This window comes from Ambystoma mexicanum, chromosome 6p (genome assembly GCF_040938575.1).
Source record: "Ambystoma mexicanum isolate Mex_15411 chromosome 6p, UKY_AmexF1_1, whole genome shotgun sequence".
Classification (NCBI taxonomy): Eukaryota; Metazoa; Chordata; class Amphibia; order Caudata; family Ambystomatidae; genus Ambystoma; species Ambystoma mexicanum.
In genome coordinates, this window is record NC_090935.1 from 1,204,844,585 (window position 1) to 1,204,865,663 (window position 21,079).

Genomic DNA, 21,079 nt, shown 5'->3' on the forward strand with positions numbered 1-21,079 from the left:
ATTTTTGGGGTTTATTTTTTTCTCCTGCTAAGAGTGAGACTCTCTTTCTCCCACTCTTAGACATGATTGGAGATATCCTTTGACTTTGTAATGTGTTTTATGGGCTATGGGGTCTTTTACTCCATAGGGTTTCATGTGGTTTTTGGTAAGTGTGTTACACAGCACCCTCAGTGCAGTAACACAGGGGTGTCATAGTGACCCCCAAACATAGACTCCATACCCTGGGACTGACTACTGTCTCCCAGGGGATGTAAAGTCACCATTGACTTTACTAGTCTTAAATTGGGAACAGAACCAGTACAAACCATCATATTGTGGAAGTACTGGTAGGGGTAATTAGATTGCCCCTGGGTCTGTTTTTCGAGGGGGCACTGTGCAGTCCCCCCTCGTCGAGTTTCTGGCTGGTGGCAGTGGTTACCACGCAAAATATTCCTTAAGAATATTAACTATGGGATGTTCCCATTCATTTTAAACGCACCACTTTTTGGTGCATTGTTAAAGATACCGCTGGGTTATTTATTTAATATTTATTCCCCGGTTGGGTCTTTTTGCCAGGACTCAGTTTTAAAATGGCGTTTGGGTTCGCCTCTGTAACTGCAACCCAAGTCGAGCCCTTTGTTCCACCTTTTGGCGGCCTTCTACACAGAAGCCTCCAAAAGTGGTGCCACTCTGTCTGGGTCTACAGGATGTGTGGGAGGAGGGGTTTAGGCACCCTGGACTGAGTAGCTTCGGCAACTCAAGTCGCACTCTTGTATGATTGGCCCAGTGGTGAGCCGCCCGACTCACCACTTAGCATGTTTGAGTGACAGCTAGGACTGATGAATGGGGGTTTTCTGCATAAAAGCAGGGCTTTGGGGACTGGAACTTCAGAAGTCGCCACAGGACCAAAGAATCCGAAGAGGGAGAAGCTGAGCCAACCTGCAACGACGACACCACCGGTGGAGCCCTGCTGAACCGCCCCACCACTTCTCCCAACGACAGAGGAGATCTTCATCCCGAAGAGTCTTCTTCCTTTGACTGGTGGGGATAACTGGTTTGCCCGCCTTTTCGCCTTCCCGGATCATCTCGTGGCCGCTTTGCCTGTGCCAAGCATCCCGGCAACCGGGATGCCACATTTTACCACTACCGCAAATAAAAGGGTAGTACCTTTTAAACGGAGAACGGCTGGTTTCTTCCCTGGCAGTGCAACGACCTTCAGCTTTCCTCCAAGTCGAGATCTTCTCTTCCTCTGGACGACACAGCGACTTGCACCCACTGCCAGGAACAACTGCCCCCGCTGGAGGATTCTCTCCACTTTCAAGGTACTGTGTCCGCCTGGCCTCCCTCGCAACGGTCTGTGTGGGGTGTCCCTTAAATCCTCAATTTACCACTTGGGTTGGCCCTAGGCTGGCTAACTGAACTTTTCTGAGCTGAAATAATTCCTTTTTGAACTCTCTGCAAGACTTTTCAAGCCTCTTAAACTGAGTGATCTTGGGCGCATTGGTGTTCTACTCTCTCTAAGAGGGAGCCTGGCCTCTGAACTTTTTGGTCACAAGTAGACTTTGACTTTCCTGCCTTGCTGGGTGCTTCTAAAGTATTGTGTTGTGTGCTTTCCTAATTTCTGCCTTTTCCCTCCCTTTTTTGATAACCTATTGGAGTGCCATCTTTAGTTAAGCGCTCACCTCTGTCTGAAAATAAGTGGTGTTAACTAAGACTTATCTAATAAGGAATAAGGGATGTATATATATTAATAGTAACTGTGTTTTGAACTTGCTTACAATAATAGTGCTGGAGTGTTTCTAAGTGTGTCTTTAAATAAATAATTATATACGTTGATACCAAAGCTCTGGTCAGTGTTTGCTTGTGCTACTGTATTTTGGTACCTATCTTGTATACTCTATATACTGTCTAACTCTTCTTGAGAGAAGTCTGGCTGCTCAGCCACAGCTACCAGGTAAATCTGGGTGGTACAGACTGCTACCAATTGGGTTTACTGCCAACACCTGTAGTCTTAAGTCTTTTGCAGTGGTCCCTAAGGGAACTGCACAGGTTTCTGCCTAACACCTGATAATGACGGACAACACAGTGGGTATTCATTACCTCAACAAGAAATGAGGTGCAGGGTCACTGCCACTGTGCAGGGAGGCAAAGCAGCTCTGGTTTGGGGGGGACTTTAAAACAGAATCTCTCTATCGGCTGTTCACCTTGCCGGAAAAGAGAATATGAGGGCGGACGCTGTGAGCAGGCAGAGCACAGTCTCCCATGAGTGGGAGTTGGCTCCGAAAGTCCTTCTAAAGATCTTCACCCTTTGGGTAACCCTGCAAGTGGATCTGCTTGCGTCCAGTATCAACAGGAAGTGCGCATTGCTCTGTCCCAGTGAATTTCTTCAGAGTGGAGCTCTGGGGGATGTGTTCGTAGTGGACTGGGAATTTCAACCCCTGTACGCATTTCCAACAGTCCCCTGATAACAACCTCCTCATGTCATCAGGAGGTTTGAAGAAATTTGGGAAGTCCATGATCCGATTGCTCCGGACTGGACCAGGAGGATGTGGTACTCGAGACATGCCCATTTGCCCTCCTTTCCGTCTTCTCCAGAGAGGTGACTTACTCTCACAAGAAGGAAGTCGTCTTCCTCATCCAGAAATCAGTATCCTGATCCTTCCCGCTTGGCTTCTGAGAGGTTAAGATACAACGATTGGGACCTCTGGAAGAAGTTATTAGAGGTGTTGCTTTCGACCAGAAAACGAGCAATAAAAACACTATACTCCTGCCGTTGGAACAAGTTTTGCAGCTGGTGTAGAGCTAAAGATATTGAGCCTTTCAATTGCAATACACCTCCTGTGCTTTCTTTTTTGCTACCCAGACCCATCGGGGGCTACAGGTGGCTACCGTCAAGGGATGCCTGGCAGTGTTATCCATTTTAAACACACGCCAGTTGTCATGTAATTCATCAAGGGGCTAGCAAACACTTTTTCACTAGTCCGTTTTCCGGTCCCATCCTGGGATATGAACCTGGTATTAGCCTTTTTAATGGGCGCTACATTTGAAGTTCTCCATTCTTCACTAAGGTTATTAAACATAAAAACAATCTTTTTGTTGGCCATCGCTTCTGCTGCTCGCCCTGTCATGTAAACCACCATTTACAATATTTACCAAGGAGAAGGTCATTATGAGAGTTCAAACCTCCTTATTTCCCAAGATAGTGTCTGAGTTCTATCTGACCCAGAAACTAGCCTTACCAGCTTTCTATCCTCTACTTTACTCTTCTTAAAGAGAGGTTACACAGGCTAGACCCGGAGAGGGCTCTTAGCTCTACGTTTTTAGGGTGGCAAATGTCAGGCAAGATGGCAAACTATTTATTGGTTATACTGGCCACAGTCTCGGCCAAGCAGTGACTAAGCAAACTTTGTCACTTTGGATCAGTCTGTGCATTTCAGAGAGCTACTCCGTTGCTGGAAAGGATGTCCCTGAAAATCTAAGCACCAGAGGAGTGGCAACCAATTCGGCTCTCCAAAGAGGTATACCAGTGCAGGACATTTGTAATGCTGCAACTTGGTCCTCACTACATACTTCCTCAAAACATTACTATTTGGACACTCTATCGGGTCAGGACACTCTGTTTGGAAGAGCGGTTCTGCACAATATAAATCAGCAATGAGAACATTGGACAAATAATTCACTTGTCCCACCTCCTTCAAACCTGCTATGGGAGTCTATCAAAAATAAGGAATCCATGGGAGGACACAAACAATTAGAAGAACAAATTACTCACCCTTGGTAATATTCTTTGTCGGCTCTGCAGTGAGAGGTAAAAACTTAGAACTGAGACAACAAGCACAGTGCATGCTATTTATATAATTATCAACGTCGCGTCCAGATGCGGGAATGGAAACCATCGAGGGACATCCACTCGATGCCGCACAGAGGACTGTGCTGTTGAAATTTGTTGCAGAGACTATAAATATATCAAAGACGAGGAATCCGTGGGAGGAGCATCCAGTAGAAAGAACATTAACACGGGTAACTAATTTGTTCTTCTTTTGCGTGGGCTTTGCAGGTTGATTCGCAGGGATACTGTCTTCCTTTCCTATGGCGATCCCCAGTCAAGCACCATTCCCTGATGCCCTCCTTCTTGATGACATGTCTCAACTCCTGGTGAGGGTCACCATAGAACTGGTGCCCACTTTAGAGAGAGAGGAGGAACAAATGGTATTCCTATTATTTGAATGGTGCAAAAAGAGGACAGGGGCTCCCTGCTCTGTGGCTGCTCAACTTGTACCTGTGCTCAACATTTACCTGTGCATTTTTCCTTTATTATTATTATTGTATTTATTGAGTGCAGATCTATTTTCGAGCAGCAATAGAGCGCTATACAGAGGTATACAACAATACAGATAAATAACCAAGTGCTTTACAGAGATGTACAACAGTACAGATGCATAATGGAGTGCTTTTCGTAGGTAACAAGTTATGATATGATATGGCATTTATAACGTGCCTAGACACAAGTGTTTCAAGGTGTGACAAGGCAAGGGAGGGGAACAGAGGGAATACAGAGACAGCGATCATACTTGGCCAGGTGACATTGAGATTGTGCAAGTGCAGGGGGAGGAGGGTGAAACGTGAGAGGGGAAGTGCACTACATAGGAAAAACAGTAAATAAATAAAAACAATAAATAAGAAGTGCGGCCATGGTGGCAGGTGCAGTTAAGTGCAGACATCAGGTATGAAGTGCTTGTAGGGGGCTGTAGGGATATAGAAACATGGTTGCCAGGGGGGCAGGGCAGGTGTGCAACTGGTGGGGAGGGGACCTGGGCCCGAGAACAGAGGATAGCCAGGTAACCAGTGCAGGTTCAGATTCAGCCAGGAGTTCAGCAGGAGAGTGGAGGAGATTAAGCAGAAACAAAGAGGGAGGTCTTGAGGTGCTTCCGGAGCCGGATATGGTTCTCCTCAATCCTCAGAGCGGCCGGGAGGCTGTTCCAGAGGGAGACGACAGCCAAAGAAAGAGATCTACCACCAACTTGTTGCTTGGAGAAGCGGCTGACCCTGAGGGACTTGGAGGTGAATGAGCGAAGAGCACAAGAAGGAAGATATTTAGTAAGAGAGAGTTGGAGATATTGAGGCGCAAGTAGGCCTTGTGGATAATGCCGAGGGTCTTGAACTTATCCTTGCAGCCACTGGGAGCCAGTGCAGATATTTCAGTCCTGGTGAGATACGATCCCTGGGCTTGAGGCCAAGGACAATGCTTGCAGACCTGTTTTGGATGAGTTGCAGAGGGTGGAGAGTAGAGGCAGGCAGATTTAGAAAGAGGCTGTTGCAGTAGTCCAGCCCAGAGAGAACCAGAGCTCTGGAGACAGTGAGCTTCTGGGGAAAGGAGAGGAAAGGAAGAATACCTCTGAGGAGGTGCAGCTGGTAGTGTGACTTCTTAGAGACATCAGAGATGTGAGGAGAGAAGGAGAGTGTGGGGTCGAAGATGACCCCAAGGTTTTTAGCCTCACAGGTGGGAGCAGGAGGAGGTGCCAAGAGAGGCCGGCCAGAGAGTGACGTGAAAGGAGGGAGCGAGTGTGCCAATGAGGAGAATCTCAGTCTTACTGGCATTAAGGCAGAGATCCTTGGCGGCACACCACTCCTGGATAGCAGACAGACAGTCAGAGATGAGAGAAGGAGAAGAGGTGGCTGAAGGGAGCCTGAAAATGAGTTGTCATCCGCATAGCACTGAAAGTTAGGGCAGAGAGCGGCAATGCAGTGGGCAAGAAGTGCCAGGTATTGGTTGAACAGCCAGAGAGAGAGCTTGGACCCCTGGGAGCACCACAGTTAAAGATAGAGGAGAGGAAGGACCCAAGTTGGACCTGGGAGGGTCGATAGGAGAGGAATAAAGTCAGGCATGCTGGAGCCTGCTCAGTGATACCCAGGTTATTACGGAGCCGGTTGAGGGTTGAGCAGGATGGCATGGTTGACGGTGTCAAAGGCAGAAGAGAGGTCAAGTAAGATGAGGACGCAGGGGGTGTTGGCGTCATGGTTAGAGAACAGGTCTTCACATATGTTCATGAGAGCAGTTTCTGTGCTTCTGGCAGCTCTGAAGCCAGACTGATGGTCATGGAGACAACCAACAGATTCAGTGTGACGATTAAGCTGGGAGATGGCCAGCTTTTCCAGGAGTTTGCCGAGGAAAGGAGTGATGGAGATTGGGCGATAGTTAGCTGGGCAGGACGGGTCGGCAGAGGGTTTCTTGAGAAGAGGGTGCACAACGGAGTGCTTCAGGGGGGAAGGGAAGACTTCAGTGGCAAAGGAGTGGTTGCAGAAGTCAGCCAGGGTGTCAATGTGGTCCTTGATGGTTTTGGAGGAACAGGGGTGAACCTGTTTTGATGAGACTTTCATAGATCGGACTCGTCTAGAAACGTCATCTGGGGAGAAGAGGGGAAAGGCAGAGAAGGAGGAAGGAGAGGTGGCCGAAGAGGGGTCAGAAGAAGAGCAGGGAGTAGAAGGAGGAGGGGGAGAGGAAGAGCTAGAGGACAGGATATCCTGAGTTTTAGAGATGAAATGAGAAGCCAGAGCCGTGCAGAGGGTCTGCGAGGGGACAGGAGAGGTAGTGACTGCAGCAGGATTGGCCAGTTCCTTGCAGATTTTAAAGTGTTCGGCCAAGTTATTAGATGCCGCAGAGATGCAGGCTTGGATGTGAGCTCTCTTCTTAGTGCAGACAGAGAGCCGGCATTGCCTTTGGAGCAGGTGGCAGGCCAGTTTGTCAGAGAATGTACCAGAAGCACGCCATTTCCTCTCAACCATCCTGTACTTGCATTTGAGGGTGCTGACGTCTGAGTCGTACCAGGAGTTGCACTTGGCTTTGAGCTTCAAGCGGTTCCTCCTGACAGGGGAAAGAGTATCATATATAGCAGAGTGGAGCATAGAAAGAGATGTGTCAGGGTATGAGTCAGCCAAAGGGAGGGAGGGGGGTGAGAAAGTGGCGGCGAAAGCCTCAACTGACACACGCTTCATGGGTCGGTTAAGCGCGAAGATAGGTGGCAGTGCTGGAGGTGGCTTGGCCTGAGGGGTAGAGGTGGTGAGCTGGGAGGAAAGGATAAAGTGATCGCTCCAGGAGAGAGGAGTGGTGAGAGGGATAGAAAAGGGAAGGTCTGAAGAGATAGAACAATCCAGAGTGTGCCCTGCAGAGTATAACAGCTATAGAACAGATATACAGGGGGGGGGGTAGGATACAGAGGGGCACAGAGGAGGGTTTCAGCTGTACAGGGTGGCAGTGAGGAGCAGGCAGATGGCGCCTAGCGAGGCAGGTGTTGCGGGGTTCGACATGGTGGCCTAGGTGTTGAGGAGGAGAGACTCCTTGAAGAAGTGCGTCTTGTTATTTTCTGAATTGTAGGAGCGAGTCTGATGCTGACAGGGAGGAGGTTCCATAGTCGTGGGGCATAGGCGAAGGAGGCTTGTTTTCTGGTCCTTTCCCTTTTGCAGAGGTGTATTTCAAGTCTGCACGTGTCCTGTCTTCTGGTGGTGCTCTGTCCGCCGAGTTTCTCCGTGAGGTAGCTTGGTAAATTGAGGACGACTGCCTTATAGATGATGCAGCAGGACTTGAAGGTGCTTTGTGCCTGCAGTGGGAGCCAGTGAAGGTCTAGGACACTTCTTTTGCAACACTGCTCCTCCTCAAGTCCTCTGGTTTATTGTGTCATTTGTGGACACATACCTCGGCATATCATTTGTGCCCATGGTCCATGATAGCAACATCCTTCAGATGGTGCAGCAATTTCAGACCCAGCCTCTGCTTTCTTGTGCCAACTTGATAAGAATTTTTGAAGTGCCAGAGGCCCAACTTCACATGAGATCTTTCTAGCGGCTGCCTGCATTGCCAGTGATCACAGTTTGAACGCAGCATGACAACCTCCTCGAAGTCTTGACCAAGGTCTCATATGACCTTCTTTGGTGGGCCATTTAAAAACGTTTAGTGAAAGGAAACCTTTTCCACAGCCTGGATCTCAATTGACAATGGTCATGGAAGCCTCATTGAAAGACTAGGCTCTCACCTGGATGATCTGACGGTGCGTGGCCTTTGGCCTCCAGCGGTGATGCGGAAGAACATTAACCTTCTAAAACTGAGTGGCATTAGATTGACCCTTATGGGGTTTCTTCCCCCAGCACAGGGCAGGAGTTTCCAAGTACTCATGGACAACACTCTGGTAATGCATTACCTCAGCAAGAAAGGTGACGTGGAGTTGCTGTCTCAGTGCAGGGAACTAATTGCCTCAGTGATTAAAGACCACTGTACAATAAGGCAGAAAAATGTACAAAATACTTGGGGCCTAATTACAAAATTGGTGGTAGTGGTAACACCTGTTCTACCACTTAAAAGGGGGACCTTCAGAGTAAGATTACCTTTTCTTTCTAAGGAATTATGGCATCTCAGAAATTACAAAATCCTGTGTTTTTACCTCTTGTGCATCCTTCTCAGATGGAAGAAAAAGTTGCATCACCTCGATTTTACGAGGGTGCTCTGATTCTATTATTCTCAGTCCAAGCAGTAGCACATTGCCAATCAACTGTTTGTTGCATTTGTCAAAGCTTAGAAGGGAAAGACCATTACTTAACAGACAATTCTTAGATGATTTTTGATGTGTACTGAGATATGTTAGGAACTGATGACCAAGGAGGTTTCCAAAATGATCAAACCCATTTGACCAGGCGGGAGGATGACTAGTAACCGCTTGCAGATCAGAGTATCCCTTTGATGAGTATCTGTCAGATTGACATTTTGGCTTTTTGCATACGTTTCTCTGGCAATACTGCCTCGACTCTTGGGTGGGGAGCACACCTATTTTGAACTGGGAGGATTCCTCATTTAGGGTTTTGGTTCTTTGTAATGGCTTGCCCACTAGTGGTTTGGCGTCTTTGAAAATCCATGTATTTTCAGAGCTACCGATCTGTTTGTCTGGCTTTCAGTGTGCATATAAACATATTCATCAATCTAGTTGTTTGTCTATATACCTTTCTGAATAACAGTCTTTACATTTATCTGTGTGTCTATACCTATCTTTGTGTCTGTGTGTCTTTTTTCTATGTATGTGTGATGTGTTTGAATCTATTTATCGGTCTATTGTGATGAAACTGGTGATGCCCTCACTTCTTTCCCTGAGGATGCCTCTCCCTACATGGCCAGCAGAGGGCAGCCGCTACCTAATCCTAAACCTAGGGCTGCTATATGAGGGAGGACCATCTGGGGGCAGGAAAACCGCAGGAGAGTAGCAGGGTATTGTTGGGGGAAAGCACATACCCCCCCTTTTCCTTTCAGGGATGTTTTCTCTGCCGCCCTTGCCTTAATGGCATAAGCTGTTCCCTGAGATTGTGGACATGGTTCATTGGAACCCCTTTTGACCAAGGGGAGAGAGAGTAATACTTTTGGAACTTGATTATTCTTTTTTAATTGGCAAGATTGACACAAGGAAACTCGGAAAGGAAGCTTTTCCCTGGAACGTTGGTCATTGGAAACCTTTTTGTTGGATTCAACTTACGTGTTGAACCTGAACATACTTGTGAATAACAGAAATCAGTATCCTTTGCACTTTGGAGATTATTTAGCGTGGGAGGGCCAGAATAGTATTACGGACACAGGACATACTTATGTTTGGACATCTTGACAATGGATAGACCCATTCGTTTTTGGTTGAGGTTAGGGACATTACACCTAGAATAGGGATAGTGAATTATTTTCCAACCCTAACTTGTTTAACTACAAACATGTCGCCTCTGTGTCTGCATTTCATTCCTGGCTCCTCAGACTATCCTTGTGTTTTTGTATCCGTCCTCCTATTAATGTATCTGTTTCTACCTCTTTTTATATTTCTGTATATCATTGTGCCTGGCTATAATCGTATTTATCTGTGTCCTTATATATGTCTGTCTGCCTATCTACCTATATGTCTGTCTATATGTATCTATATGCCCTGTCTATTTATCTTACTGTCTACCTGTGTATCTGCCTGTTGTGATGAATCCAGTGGGGTCATCAGGGATTCTCCCCTGGAAATCTCCTCCAATGAGGCCAGGGCAAGGCAGCCACTACCTGATCCTGATCCTGGGGATGGTTTTATGAGGGAGGATCACATGGGCGGGAACAACCACCAGGGAGATGCAATGACTTCACTGGATGAAACACAGTATCCCCCCTTTCCCATGAGGAAGGCTCTCTGACAACCAGCACCTTAGTTGGCTATTGTCATCTAACGGTTCACCCTTTTAGAAGAAATCGAGAAACAGTTTCTTTACCACAGGTTATTCTGGCTCTCACCTTTAGCCCCAACACCCACAACGTGGGCATATCCCTTTCTGCTTCTAATATGCCTTATTGCAAAAGTCCTGAGAAAAAACATTTGAGAGTTAAATGCCAAACGACATTCATGGACTCCAACTTCCATAATCACTCAGGTACTGAGATGAGGAGGAGCATGAAAGAGTTTGTACAGGGTGACAGGCGCTCGAAATACAACATGCAAGCTAGTTGTTATTCAAAGCCTACCTTGTACGGGACATGTAAAGAGGGTGGCTGCACTAACAAAGGGAGCATTGCAGAAGAGGACGGTAAGCTCCAGGCAGAGGCTCGCGAACGCGAGACACGTAGAGAAAGTTACTGGGACAGAAGGAGGGATGCGCCAGATGAGCAGGAGAAGCTGTGTAGACATGTGGAGCTGTGCAGAAGCTCCTGGGTGTCAGGCCGCTTGTGGAAGCAGCGTTAGTCAGTCCAGACCGAGAGAGGAATCCAGCGTGTGACCGCACGTAACACTGAAGAGACCTCTGCCGACTCCAGGGTGGAAAGTGAATGAAGCAGCTGGGGACCATTGGGCGTTCATAAGTAACAAGTGCGCCATAAGTATGAGATTGTTAACGATTAAACGAGCATAAGAAAAATATTTTAATGCTGTCAAGACAAAATACTAACACAACACCCAATAAGAAGAATGTTTCTATGAAGACAAGACACAGTACTAAGAGAATCCCCAATCCAGAACAGGTAAATGAGATACCAGTGTGGGGGAAAAGGTTGATGAAGTGCTATCATGGGCAAATATCATTTTCGTGTAACCACGAACTGTGAATCAACTAAGAGTCCTGACAGGCAAGTAAACTAGGCAGTCAAAGCTATGTAAAGATTCCTAGCAGGGAATCTGAAAGGAACTATAAAAGAAAACCTGGCAGACGAGTACACCAGGTAATTGTGATTGATTTAAATGAAATTTAAAAGAAATCCTGGCAGGCGAGTATGCTAGGCAATCTGCAGAGTTAATGGAAATCATACAAAAAGATTGTTGCAAAACGTGTGATTTGAACAGGAACTTTGATAGTCCAGTGAAGAAAAAAATAAACTGTTAATTAAAGTGGAACTTTTGCCATCAGATTTGAGGAACCAGGGGAAGGGAACCACCCTTTGGATCAGTGTCTCTACCTTGGAGAACATTTTTATGGAGTCAATATTACATTTTGCTTTTGGAACACTTTTGCTAACATCAAGAAAAAGGCATTTCCTTTCACCCTTTGTTGTTTTTTTTAGTGTGAGGGTCAGGATAGGACTTTTTGGACACAAGGACGGCTTTTCAGTATCGGACCTTCTGACATCGACTGATCCTTAGTTTTGATTTTAGGTATGGAAATTCCTCTTATTATCTTGCCAATTAGGCAGTTTCCCAACCTATTTTTAATTTTAATAAATGTATTTTCTTGAAAATATATCTTGTTTGGCTCTCATTGCTGACTCCTCACACTGTTTATCTTTTCAGCTATGTCCGTGTGTTTATTGTACAATGTGCAGCACAAGTTACAGGTAAGGGCAAAGCTTTTGCCGAAAAATACTTTGCGATACCTAATGCAAAAACCTCCTATTTTTTTAAGCTGTTTTAATTGTTTTTTTAACATGAAGTTGTCATGAAACTTCACCAAAGTAAGCATGAGGGTTCAGATTTGGCCAGATTAGTAAAGTCGCCATACTTAGTGAAATAAAATATACAAGGTAACCTTTTTATAGTGTTGCTATTGTGACACAGAGATATATTTATAACTACTACCTCACTTCCGTGCCAATGGCATCAATGATCCCACGACCGAGCCAACTTGGAGGCCCACTGATACCCCCTAGTGGCTCTTAAAGCATTTCCGTATCCAACCTGAGCCTCAGGTTGCATCACAAGAAGAATTTGTGGGAGGAAGATTGTATCGATCAGAAATAACATTACCAGAGGTAAGTAATTTTAGAAATATTTAGCATCGAATTGAAAAACAGATAGGAGGCAGAATTGACCGTACAATAGTTCAAATATCGTGTTTGTAAACTTTCTCCTTTTGGTTTTTTCTCTTTGATAGACTCTCCCAAAAATTCTGAGCCATATTGCACCAGCATTTTCCATGAATAGTTGCAGCTTTATTGTTGAGAAATCCAAGGAGTCAACGGCTCGTGTGGTTGTCTGGACTGAGATCGGAGTGCAACGAAGTTACACTATGGAGAGCACACTGTGTGGCTGTGACCAGGGAAAGTACAAGGTAAATGCATTCTTTTATATTCCATTGGTGAGTTGTGTGCCTCTTATTTTGAATGGATTCCTTCCCCTCACAGATTCCTCATAATTAGTCTTTGGACATTTTTTCAGCCTCCAGGGGCACAGTGTGCCTCTGCATCAGCTGAGACTGGTGCAGTTTGGCACCCAGATGGTGACATGGTGCTTCAGGAACGACATTAACCCTCTGAAGGCCTCAGGCTTCAAGTCCTGCTCAGCCTGCCGGAGGCAAAGGTCTGTGTCAGACCTCCACAGGGGTATGCCTCTACTGCCTCAGGGAGAACCCAGAGGATTGCCGTTCCTGCTAGTCTATGCACTTTAAAACCCTTGGATAGTATGCACAAAGCTTTACAGCTACTACCGCAAGAGTGGTAAGAGAAGGCCAAGTCCCCAGGGGTGGAGTTGAAGAGGCCCTTGGTGGAGGAGCCTGTGAAGTGACATTCTCAAGTCCTAAAGTACAAAAAAAAGAAGCTTAGGAAGAGTTTGTACTCTTACAGCTACTCCTTTTCTTAGTCTTCCTTCAGGAAGCCGGGCATCAATTCCACCCCATGGTGGCCTCCAAAGAATAGCCTTGTACATTGCAAGTACCATTCCCCACGTAATCCTCTACTCCACTGGGAGAATGTCAGTCATTGCCATTCAACCCGACAGTGGCGACCCCGGTGATGACCACCCACTCCCCCACCTCAGATCCAGGCTTCCTTTCCACTCATTGATTTCCTGAGAGTTTGGTGGTGCAGGCAGCTACAGTGGGTTTGAAGTCCATGATTTTGCCCCTCTCTGCCACTTACTGGGAGAGCAAGAAGTTGGAGGCCATGGACTGCAAGGGTGGTGGGTTTATTGCGTGACCAAAAAATGCTTTAATTTATTTTACTTGGGGTTTTTTTGCTCAAATTTTCCCATCAAAATGTACAAGGTGGGTTGGGTCAGCAAATATTGGTGGGGTTGGGATGGGGGGTTGTTTAGGGACAGTAGTGGAGCTGCAGGCAGCGTCCCCCTGCATTCTGTGGAAGCTCTTTGTGTTGGGCAGTGTTGCTTTTGAGTCCTGTCAATGCTGCTTTTGCCATAGCCAAGTACTCATTTGGCTTTTGAAGTGTTCTCTGACCCAGCAGAAAAACTGCCAATGGAAGATCCGTGCCCCCAGATTTTGTAGTCAGCCTGGACATGGCTGATTTTGTGGCTATCAGCACCAAGCCAGTCCTAGGGAGACACTAGCGGATTGTTTTTTAAATATATTTTTTTAATTTACTGTGTTATGGTTCAGTTGAACTGTTCACAAATTCAAACAACACATTAATACGTATAATCATCAAAACAATACACCAATATCAGTAATCTGGGCAATATACAAAATACAGTTATAAAACCAATACATTATATTATGGCCAACATGTGATCCAATGTATTTATCATCTTTAATAAAATTCATTCATTCTCAACTAGATTATATAAATATTAAAAAAATTCATATTAAATTTAATTTTACACCCACGTTTGCGCCTTCAAGTATTAACTTCCAAATTGAGACTGTATGTAAATTATTACAATCTTCTATTTCCCCAAAAATGTTCATCTCAATTCAATAAAGTTCCCGCAATTCAAGCTCAAGTGCTGAAGTATTTCATTTTGTGTACCTTTACTAAACCTGCAAGACCTTTCCTCTCTAGGAATATTTTGTGTAGCCCCCAGGATTTCATTTGTGCTTAATAAATTCAGCCTGTTTCTTAAAAAATATTTCCTCCAATTCGAATTGCGAAATTGCACCCTAGAACTAGGTATTCACAGGTTTCCCATCCAAATTAATATAATGGTGGTGCATGTAGGACTCACCTTTCCCAATAGTACGGCTCCTGTCTGCTTATCTAAGGCGTTTCTTCACTAAATTGGGGTTTCTCTTTGGATGCATTTCTGAATGGTCTAGCTCAATCAAAATATTCTTGCAAGCATCTTTTTCCTAGTTGAAATCTGTTGCATCCATCCTAGCAAAGAGCCCTCCGGACTATCCTAATTGACATCCGACATCCAAGCAAAACATCAGCCCATAAGTCATAATTGTTATAACTTTCATTTTATACAATTGAATTAAAGGAATACCAGAAAATTGGCCATATTAATAATATCCATACTGGGAGATCCGTATTTTTAATTTCCTCCTTAAAAATGGATAATGTAACACAGTTTTATCTATTTCAAATATACTGAAACCCAGGTAGAACATTCTGTCACCAGTTCAAGAGGATCTTTCAACAGCAACCAATTAGAACCATTAATTGTTTTCCATTTGGAGGGTTTTTAAATCAACATTTTAGATTGGTTTTCACATTAATTGCCAGATTATTTGTTCTGGTAATCTACAACTGTTCAGAGATCGGACGCTGGAGACCAATAGGGGTTTGGTCAGAAAACACCAGATCATCCGCATATGACAACTAATTTATGATTCAAAAATCAAGTTTAGTGGGGGGAAGATCTAGTACTTTTTAAAGCCAGGCTCACATCCACAATATACAAATTAAATAGTATTGCGGCGAGCACACAGCCTTGCTTAAATCCTTTGGTTGTATTTATCGGGTCGGAGAGAAGGCCTTCCGCATTCAACCTAATTCTTATTGAAGTTCCAGAATATAATTCTCAAACAATATCAATTAAGTGCGATGGACACCCCCAATTTTTTAATTTTGTCCCAAGAAGAGAGCGACTGAGTCAAATGCCATAGTAAAACCAATAAAACATAAATACGCAGGTGTTTTTTATAGCAACACATTTTGATTGAATGGCATTTATTTTAAAAAAAGTAAGGTAGTTCCAACTCCTCGTACAAATTCAGATTGCCAAGGATCCAAAATGTTAGTATCTTCAGCCGATCTTCTTTCGATTCAACTATAGAGCAGAATATTTTCCCAGGCACATCAAGAAGTGCTATCGGCCGATAATTTTCATGATTCGAGCATTCCCCCATTTTCTTAACTAGTAACAATAATCAAGGTTTTACAAGATGAGGGAATTGTTGTTAAGACTAAAATTCTATTAAAAAGTTTCAGTTGTATTTTAGCCCATACCATAGGAGAGGCTTTGAGTGTCACATTTGATAGACCATCTGACCCAGGGGCTCTAGAGATCTTGCTTCTCACTATAATTCCGTAAATATCTTTAAGAGAAAACAGCAGACCCCAAGTAGCCTATTAATCGAAGGCAAATACTTAGGTTCATCTGTACTTTCCCTATACACCTTGGAATAAAATGTGGCCCATGCCTCTTCAATAATAGGGTTTGCCTGGGATTGAGTTTGAGGATTGAACTGATTATTAATTAGATCCCAAAACTGAGCGGTGTTCTGATCCTTCAAGATCGTTACCATTTATTCTGCATAACGCTGTGCCCTAACACTAGGGATTGTTCTTCTTAGCCCTTAACCTCCTTTGCCCTCTGTGGCAGAGACCAGGCACCCTCAGGCAAGCGCCCACAGTGGCAAAGTTGAGGTGGTGATGCCCAAAGGGAGGTATTTGTTACTTCTACTGTCCGCGTTAACTGCAAGTGCAAGCCCACTGTGAAATGGACTTTGTCCAGTGGGAGGGAGGTTGTTCCTATGTGTCGGAGTGGCATCATACCACTACTGACGCTTCGTCAGGACAGGTTGTGACTCAGGATTACTGCCTCCTTTTTCTTAAACGCCCACCTCTTTTTGCCGTTTCACTGTCTCAAGACACTCCCCTGATGGAGCGAGTGTGTCAATATTTGCAGACGGTGGCAATAGAATTGGTGCCCTGCTCAGATTGAGGGAACAGTTGGTTCTCTCTTTGCTTTCTGGTCTCAACGAAAGGCAGTGTCTATGTCACATCATGGATATTAAAGGCATGGTCTAGTAAAAAATGTTATTGTCCCTACGGGTCGGCCATGTTTTTTTAAGCCTAAGTGGCTGGATTTTAGAAAACTTTCCTATGGACCTTACCCGAGTTTTCGTCCATTAAACGCACGCGAAAACAAGCACCAGGGTGCCGCCATTTTCTGATAATCCTATCACTTGCCGCATCGCCCTGGCTGACCTGCTTTTGCGGCACTAAATCAATTCCCCCGCCCCTGAGCCTGACATTATCCAAACATTCATATTCCCCCCCCTTTCTCCGTGATGTTACTGTGCTGCGTAGGCAAAAGCGCCCAGTCGTCTTCTACGCGACTCCACACAGAACCCGGAAACCAACACAGACCATCTCACAACACCGCGCGCCACAATTCGGAATATGAAACTGTACTTTAAAATCAAACAGCAAAACGGTACATTTGGTAAAGTACATTTATTTTACATTAAATGTTTAGAGAATATTCAGCAATTGCCATATGAACTCCGAAAGCCATTTATTTTCTTTTATCTGTATCCGCCATGGTACACAGGGTGTTGCTTTTCGCTAAAAGAAGCACTTTGGAAGCACGGTGAACCGCAAGGCTGTTCCATCAACTAGGCACTAGTCCAACGTAAAGGTTGATATGTTGCTTCTAGCCACTAGTACAGCGTAAGGGCATGTGGGCCCTTGGCGATCGTCCCATAAAATTGTCAGTGTGCTCCAGTTGTTCACACGAAGCTGCAGGTGTCTTCTGTAAAAGCCATCGGCTGGTGTCTCAAACCGATGGCAGTAGCAGAAGGGGAGCAAATAACTGTTAAGAAAAAAAAAAAATTATAATTAGTCTCGCCAGCCGATCTTCATTAATATTACTTATCTTATTTATTACAGCCGATCAGAAACTACTTGCTTGCAAGGATAGTTCAATGGACTATGTTCGGCTCTAAAATCAATGCGAAAAGTAACGAAATAAATCGAGGCCAACACACAATTATAAACGACAGTTCGTCTACATGCGTGAGGAATGATATGATATATGATATGGCATTTGTGACGCGCCTATACTCAAGTGTTTCTAGGCGCGACGAGGCAGGTGGGGAACAAGGGCAGACAGACAACGATCCTACTAGGCCAGGTGTCTTTCTGATCGCGTATGGGGAAGGGGGGTAAAAGTGCTGTACATGGTTAGTTGAATACAAATTAAATAATAGGGCCAGCTGGTGGCAAGTGCAAGGTAAATGCCGGGAGAAGGGGCTGAAGGATACAGAGACAGTCCCGTAGTGCAGGTAGGCAGTGCAGGGAAAAGTGGCTGGGCCACGGTCCGAGATCGGTGAGACCAGTGGACCTGCATGCCCATGTGCCCACCACGAACACATTTTCCTTGCTTTTCCTAGCTCTTCATTCATTCATTTATTCATGCATCCATTCATTAAATCTTCATTCCGGTATAAAAGCGTGTAAAGATTTACTTACATTATATTTGAAATTTCCATTGTGTCTCTTCGTAATGCAGTCTGTAAAACGGACCGTGCTCTTGACAACGATTTTTTGTATACTGAACTAAAATGAAACTCGGTCTAGTTTCTGAATTTTCTGCCTTATCGTCTCTTACGTTATTGCGCACCCCCTTCAAATGTAGTTCTTTCGGCATGGTCCCTGTCTCAAGGTCAAAAAACAATAGACCCTTATACTTCCAGTGCGACTTGTGGGCCTGATCTGGGCGCAAGCTGAAAATGAAAGCCGCTGTCCTTCGCATTCTTTATTTGCAACAACACGTAGTATATGCATCTGTGAGAACTTGAAGTTTAGAATCCGTCTATGTAGTGCGCCTCAATGTGCAAATGCGAACTGGCTTCTCTCCCAAATGCCACGGCCCGCTTGGCTGGCGCGTTCTAAGTGCCCCAATTTTGTCCCCGTTGTCTGCGAGCTTTGCAGCCCAAATTGAGACATTTAATTTTTGGCGGAAGGTCAGGGAAAGTATAAAGTACCACAGGAGTTGAGTTAAAAGTGAGATTTATTGTTTGTTTGTTTTATTATTTGCAATACGCAAGCCTCCCCTCCGTTAACAGTGCGCACCATTTACATTTACATGAGATGAGATGTGAGAAAAATATATACATACACATATATGAGGTGAATAGAGAGAATTCAAAGATGACACCCAGCTTGTTTGCCACCCATGATGGTGAAGGTAGGGGTTAGGGTTACAGGTACACTGTACAATAACATTTATTTACAAAAAGACAATCGTATTGCAATTATTTAAACCGGGATTTGTACTTCACAACCAGCTGTGCTTCGGGTGGGCATGGCACAGTCGCAATGTTCGGTGGCAATGGATCACTGGTCTGCACAGAAACGTCCAAAATTCCATATCTGTGCTTCTCTAACACAGCAACAATAAGGCCTTTCACAAAGTCGAACTGCATTTCATCATAGACTGGTTTGATCACCCATTGCTTACTTCGTTTTGAAAACACCTTAGTGTAGCGAAGCATCCTTACTTTACCCCTAGTCCTAGATTGTTCACATCCGACATTGCTGTTATGGGCCAAGACCGCTAGTAGAGTGCGATGTTTCATGCCCCGAAAGCTAAAATGCAAGCGTTTTGGCCTGTACTTTAGGCACATATTGTGGAACACCTCCAAATCTCCTGTGTGACAGAATTCTGTCAGTCCTCTCAAATCTCTTGATAGAGTTTTGTTGAAAACAATCTTCTCAATGGCTTTGTGTGTCGGTGAAGATGGAATCAACCACTTCTTCTTCCGTGCCTCCTCTGGGGACAAAGGGCCATGTTCACATTGGTGGAAATGTTGGTTTGCTGTCCAGCGGTGAACGTTGGTACAGTGGTGCATCAGTGACCGCCATTTTTCAAGTAGTATTTCCACTGACCCTTCACAAGTTTTTGAGCTCCACCAAAGATGGTCGGTGATAGAATGGGACCACTGCAAAATACTTTCAAAACCTTTTTTTTCCCCTGCAGCCGAGATTTTCTTATTGATTGATTTAGCAAGATGCCATACGTCAAATTGATGTTTAATATGTGGGAACTGCTCTCTCATTGTCTTGGCAATTGAAACGTGTCTGTCCGTGGCTATGAGGTCGATGTGCATTCCCCTTGATTGTAGATATTCCACTGATTTTATAAATTCTAGTTTCTCCGTGGCCACTGACGATGTACATTGTGTTACCTGCACGACCACCGAACTCACAATTTTCTTACTATCCATGTCCTGAAAGTGGTAGGTGCAGTACTTGGCAGAAAATCCAGGGCTGTCGTACTGTCCATCGCCGGCTAGCCTGAATCGTTTGCCTTCGAATTTACTTGCTAGAGACAATTGTTCAATTTTCCAAGCATCACTAATGGCCGGAAACAGATAATCACATTGGTATATGTAGTACAGCGCTTTAGAAATGAAATGGAGTCCCACAAACTGAAAGAAAGCCTCTACCTTTCTAAAACAGGAGCCACTAAAAAGTGATGCAGCTGCACACAGTAGATTGCCTGCTGGCAGTTTGTCATGATCTCTGCTTCCAAAAGATCAGGACTTGCCCGACTCCCTTGGAAGCAGACCCATAACCCCGGTTCCGAGTGCCAGCCAGTCCCAATTGGGACCTTTTGGACCCTGTCCTGGCGCCAGTGGCACCAGGCTCATAAAGATGCCCAGTCCCAGCGCTGGAAGCGCCGGGCTCATAATGCTTGGGTGGACTTACCTGCAGCAGACCATGCTGCTTACTTACCTGCCAGTTGAACCCCTGATCCTCTTCTGTTTGGGACAACTTTTCCTGTTGGGTGGGGCAGGAGCCACTCCCTAGGTTCAGAACACTGGAACTCTTCTGGAAAGCAGGAACTCTTTTCTTACCTAGGCATGGCTGTGGAAGGAGACACCTAAGCACTACAGGAGGCTATTTAAACCACACCCGATGGATGAATCTTGCTTTGCGTTATTCTGCATTCTCTGCAGCAGAACGCTCATCGTGTCTTCTGCTTCTGATCCTGGGCCTAAGGGAACAAAGGCTTACCATCCTGGAATCCAGTCTTCAGCAGCACCTGTAAAGACAAAGAAAGAACAGGTTAGCACTACGGTCTTCAGTGGCAGCGCTTCTCTTACCTGGTCCATCGGCTGTCACCAACGCCTCGCACTGCATTCCGGCATCTGAAAGACAAAAGCTTACCTACTCTTCGCATGCTCCGGAGGTCTTCGCACTGCATTCCGGCATCTGAAAGACAAAAGCTTACCAGCTCTTCGCACGCTCCGGAGGCCTTCGGCGTTGCATCCCGCATCTGAAAGACAAAAGAAGGTGCGTTTAAAGACATTGGGCAACTTTATTACTCACGTGCCATTACTCCTTCCCACGCCGAATCCAGTGGGTATTCCAGCACCCTTCAGCTTCTCTAAAGCTCCGAACTTGTACCTGCAAGATAAAAGGGACAGTTAGTGCGCATCGTGAAGCAGGCTACAAGCGCTTACTTACGTGCTTCCAGGCGCTTCTATTCCTCACGCGGGCTCGATCCTCAACTCTCATCAGCCCGCCATCCGCCTTCGCCGGAACCCTGCAAAACAAGAGATATCATTACAAAAGACTTTTAAGACATTTGAAGTGCCCAGAACTTACCGTTCGTGCAGTTAACGACGGACAGCAGTCCTCTGAGGTCAAGAGGCCTGCACCCTTATCCAGTGAAGAAACTGGTTACGGCACCCTGCCCCGAGGCAGATGGAGAGC

At 45.3% G+C, this 21,079-nt stretch overlaps 1 protein-coding gene across 4 annotated transcripts in view; it reads left to right on the plus strand.

Annotated features, from left to right (window-relative positions):
• The window catches only part of AGTPBP1 (ATP/GTP binding carboxypeptidase 1), a 2,604,148-nt gene that overhangs the window by 2,328,316 nt on the left and 254,753 nt on the right, over positions 1–21,079 (plus strand). For all 4 annotated transcript variants that reach the window (XM_069625853.1, XM_069625856.1, XM_069625854.1 and 1 more), the window contains one exon: positions 12,328–12,504. In XM_069625853.1, the coding sequence (XP_069481954.1) occupies positions 12,328–12,504 (177 nt within the window). The remainder of the gene's footprint in view (positions 1–12,327; positions 12,505–21,079) is intronic.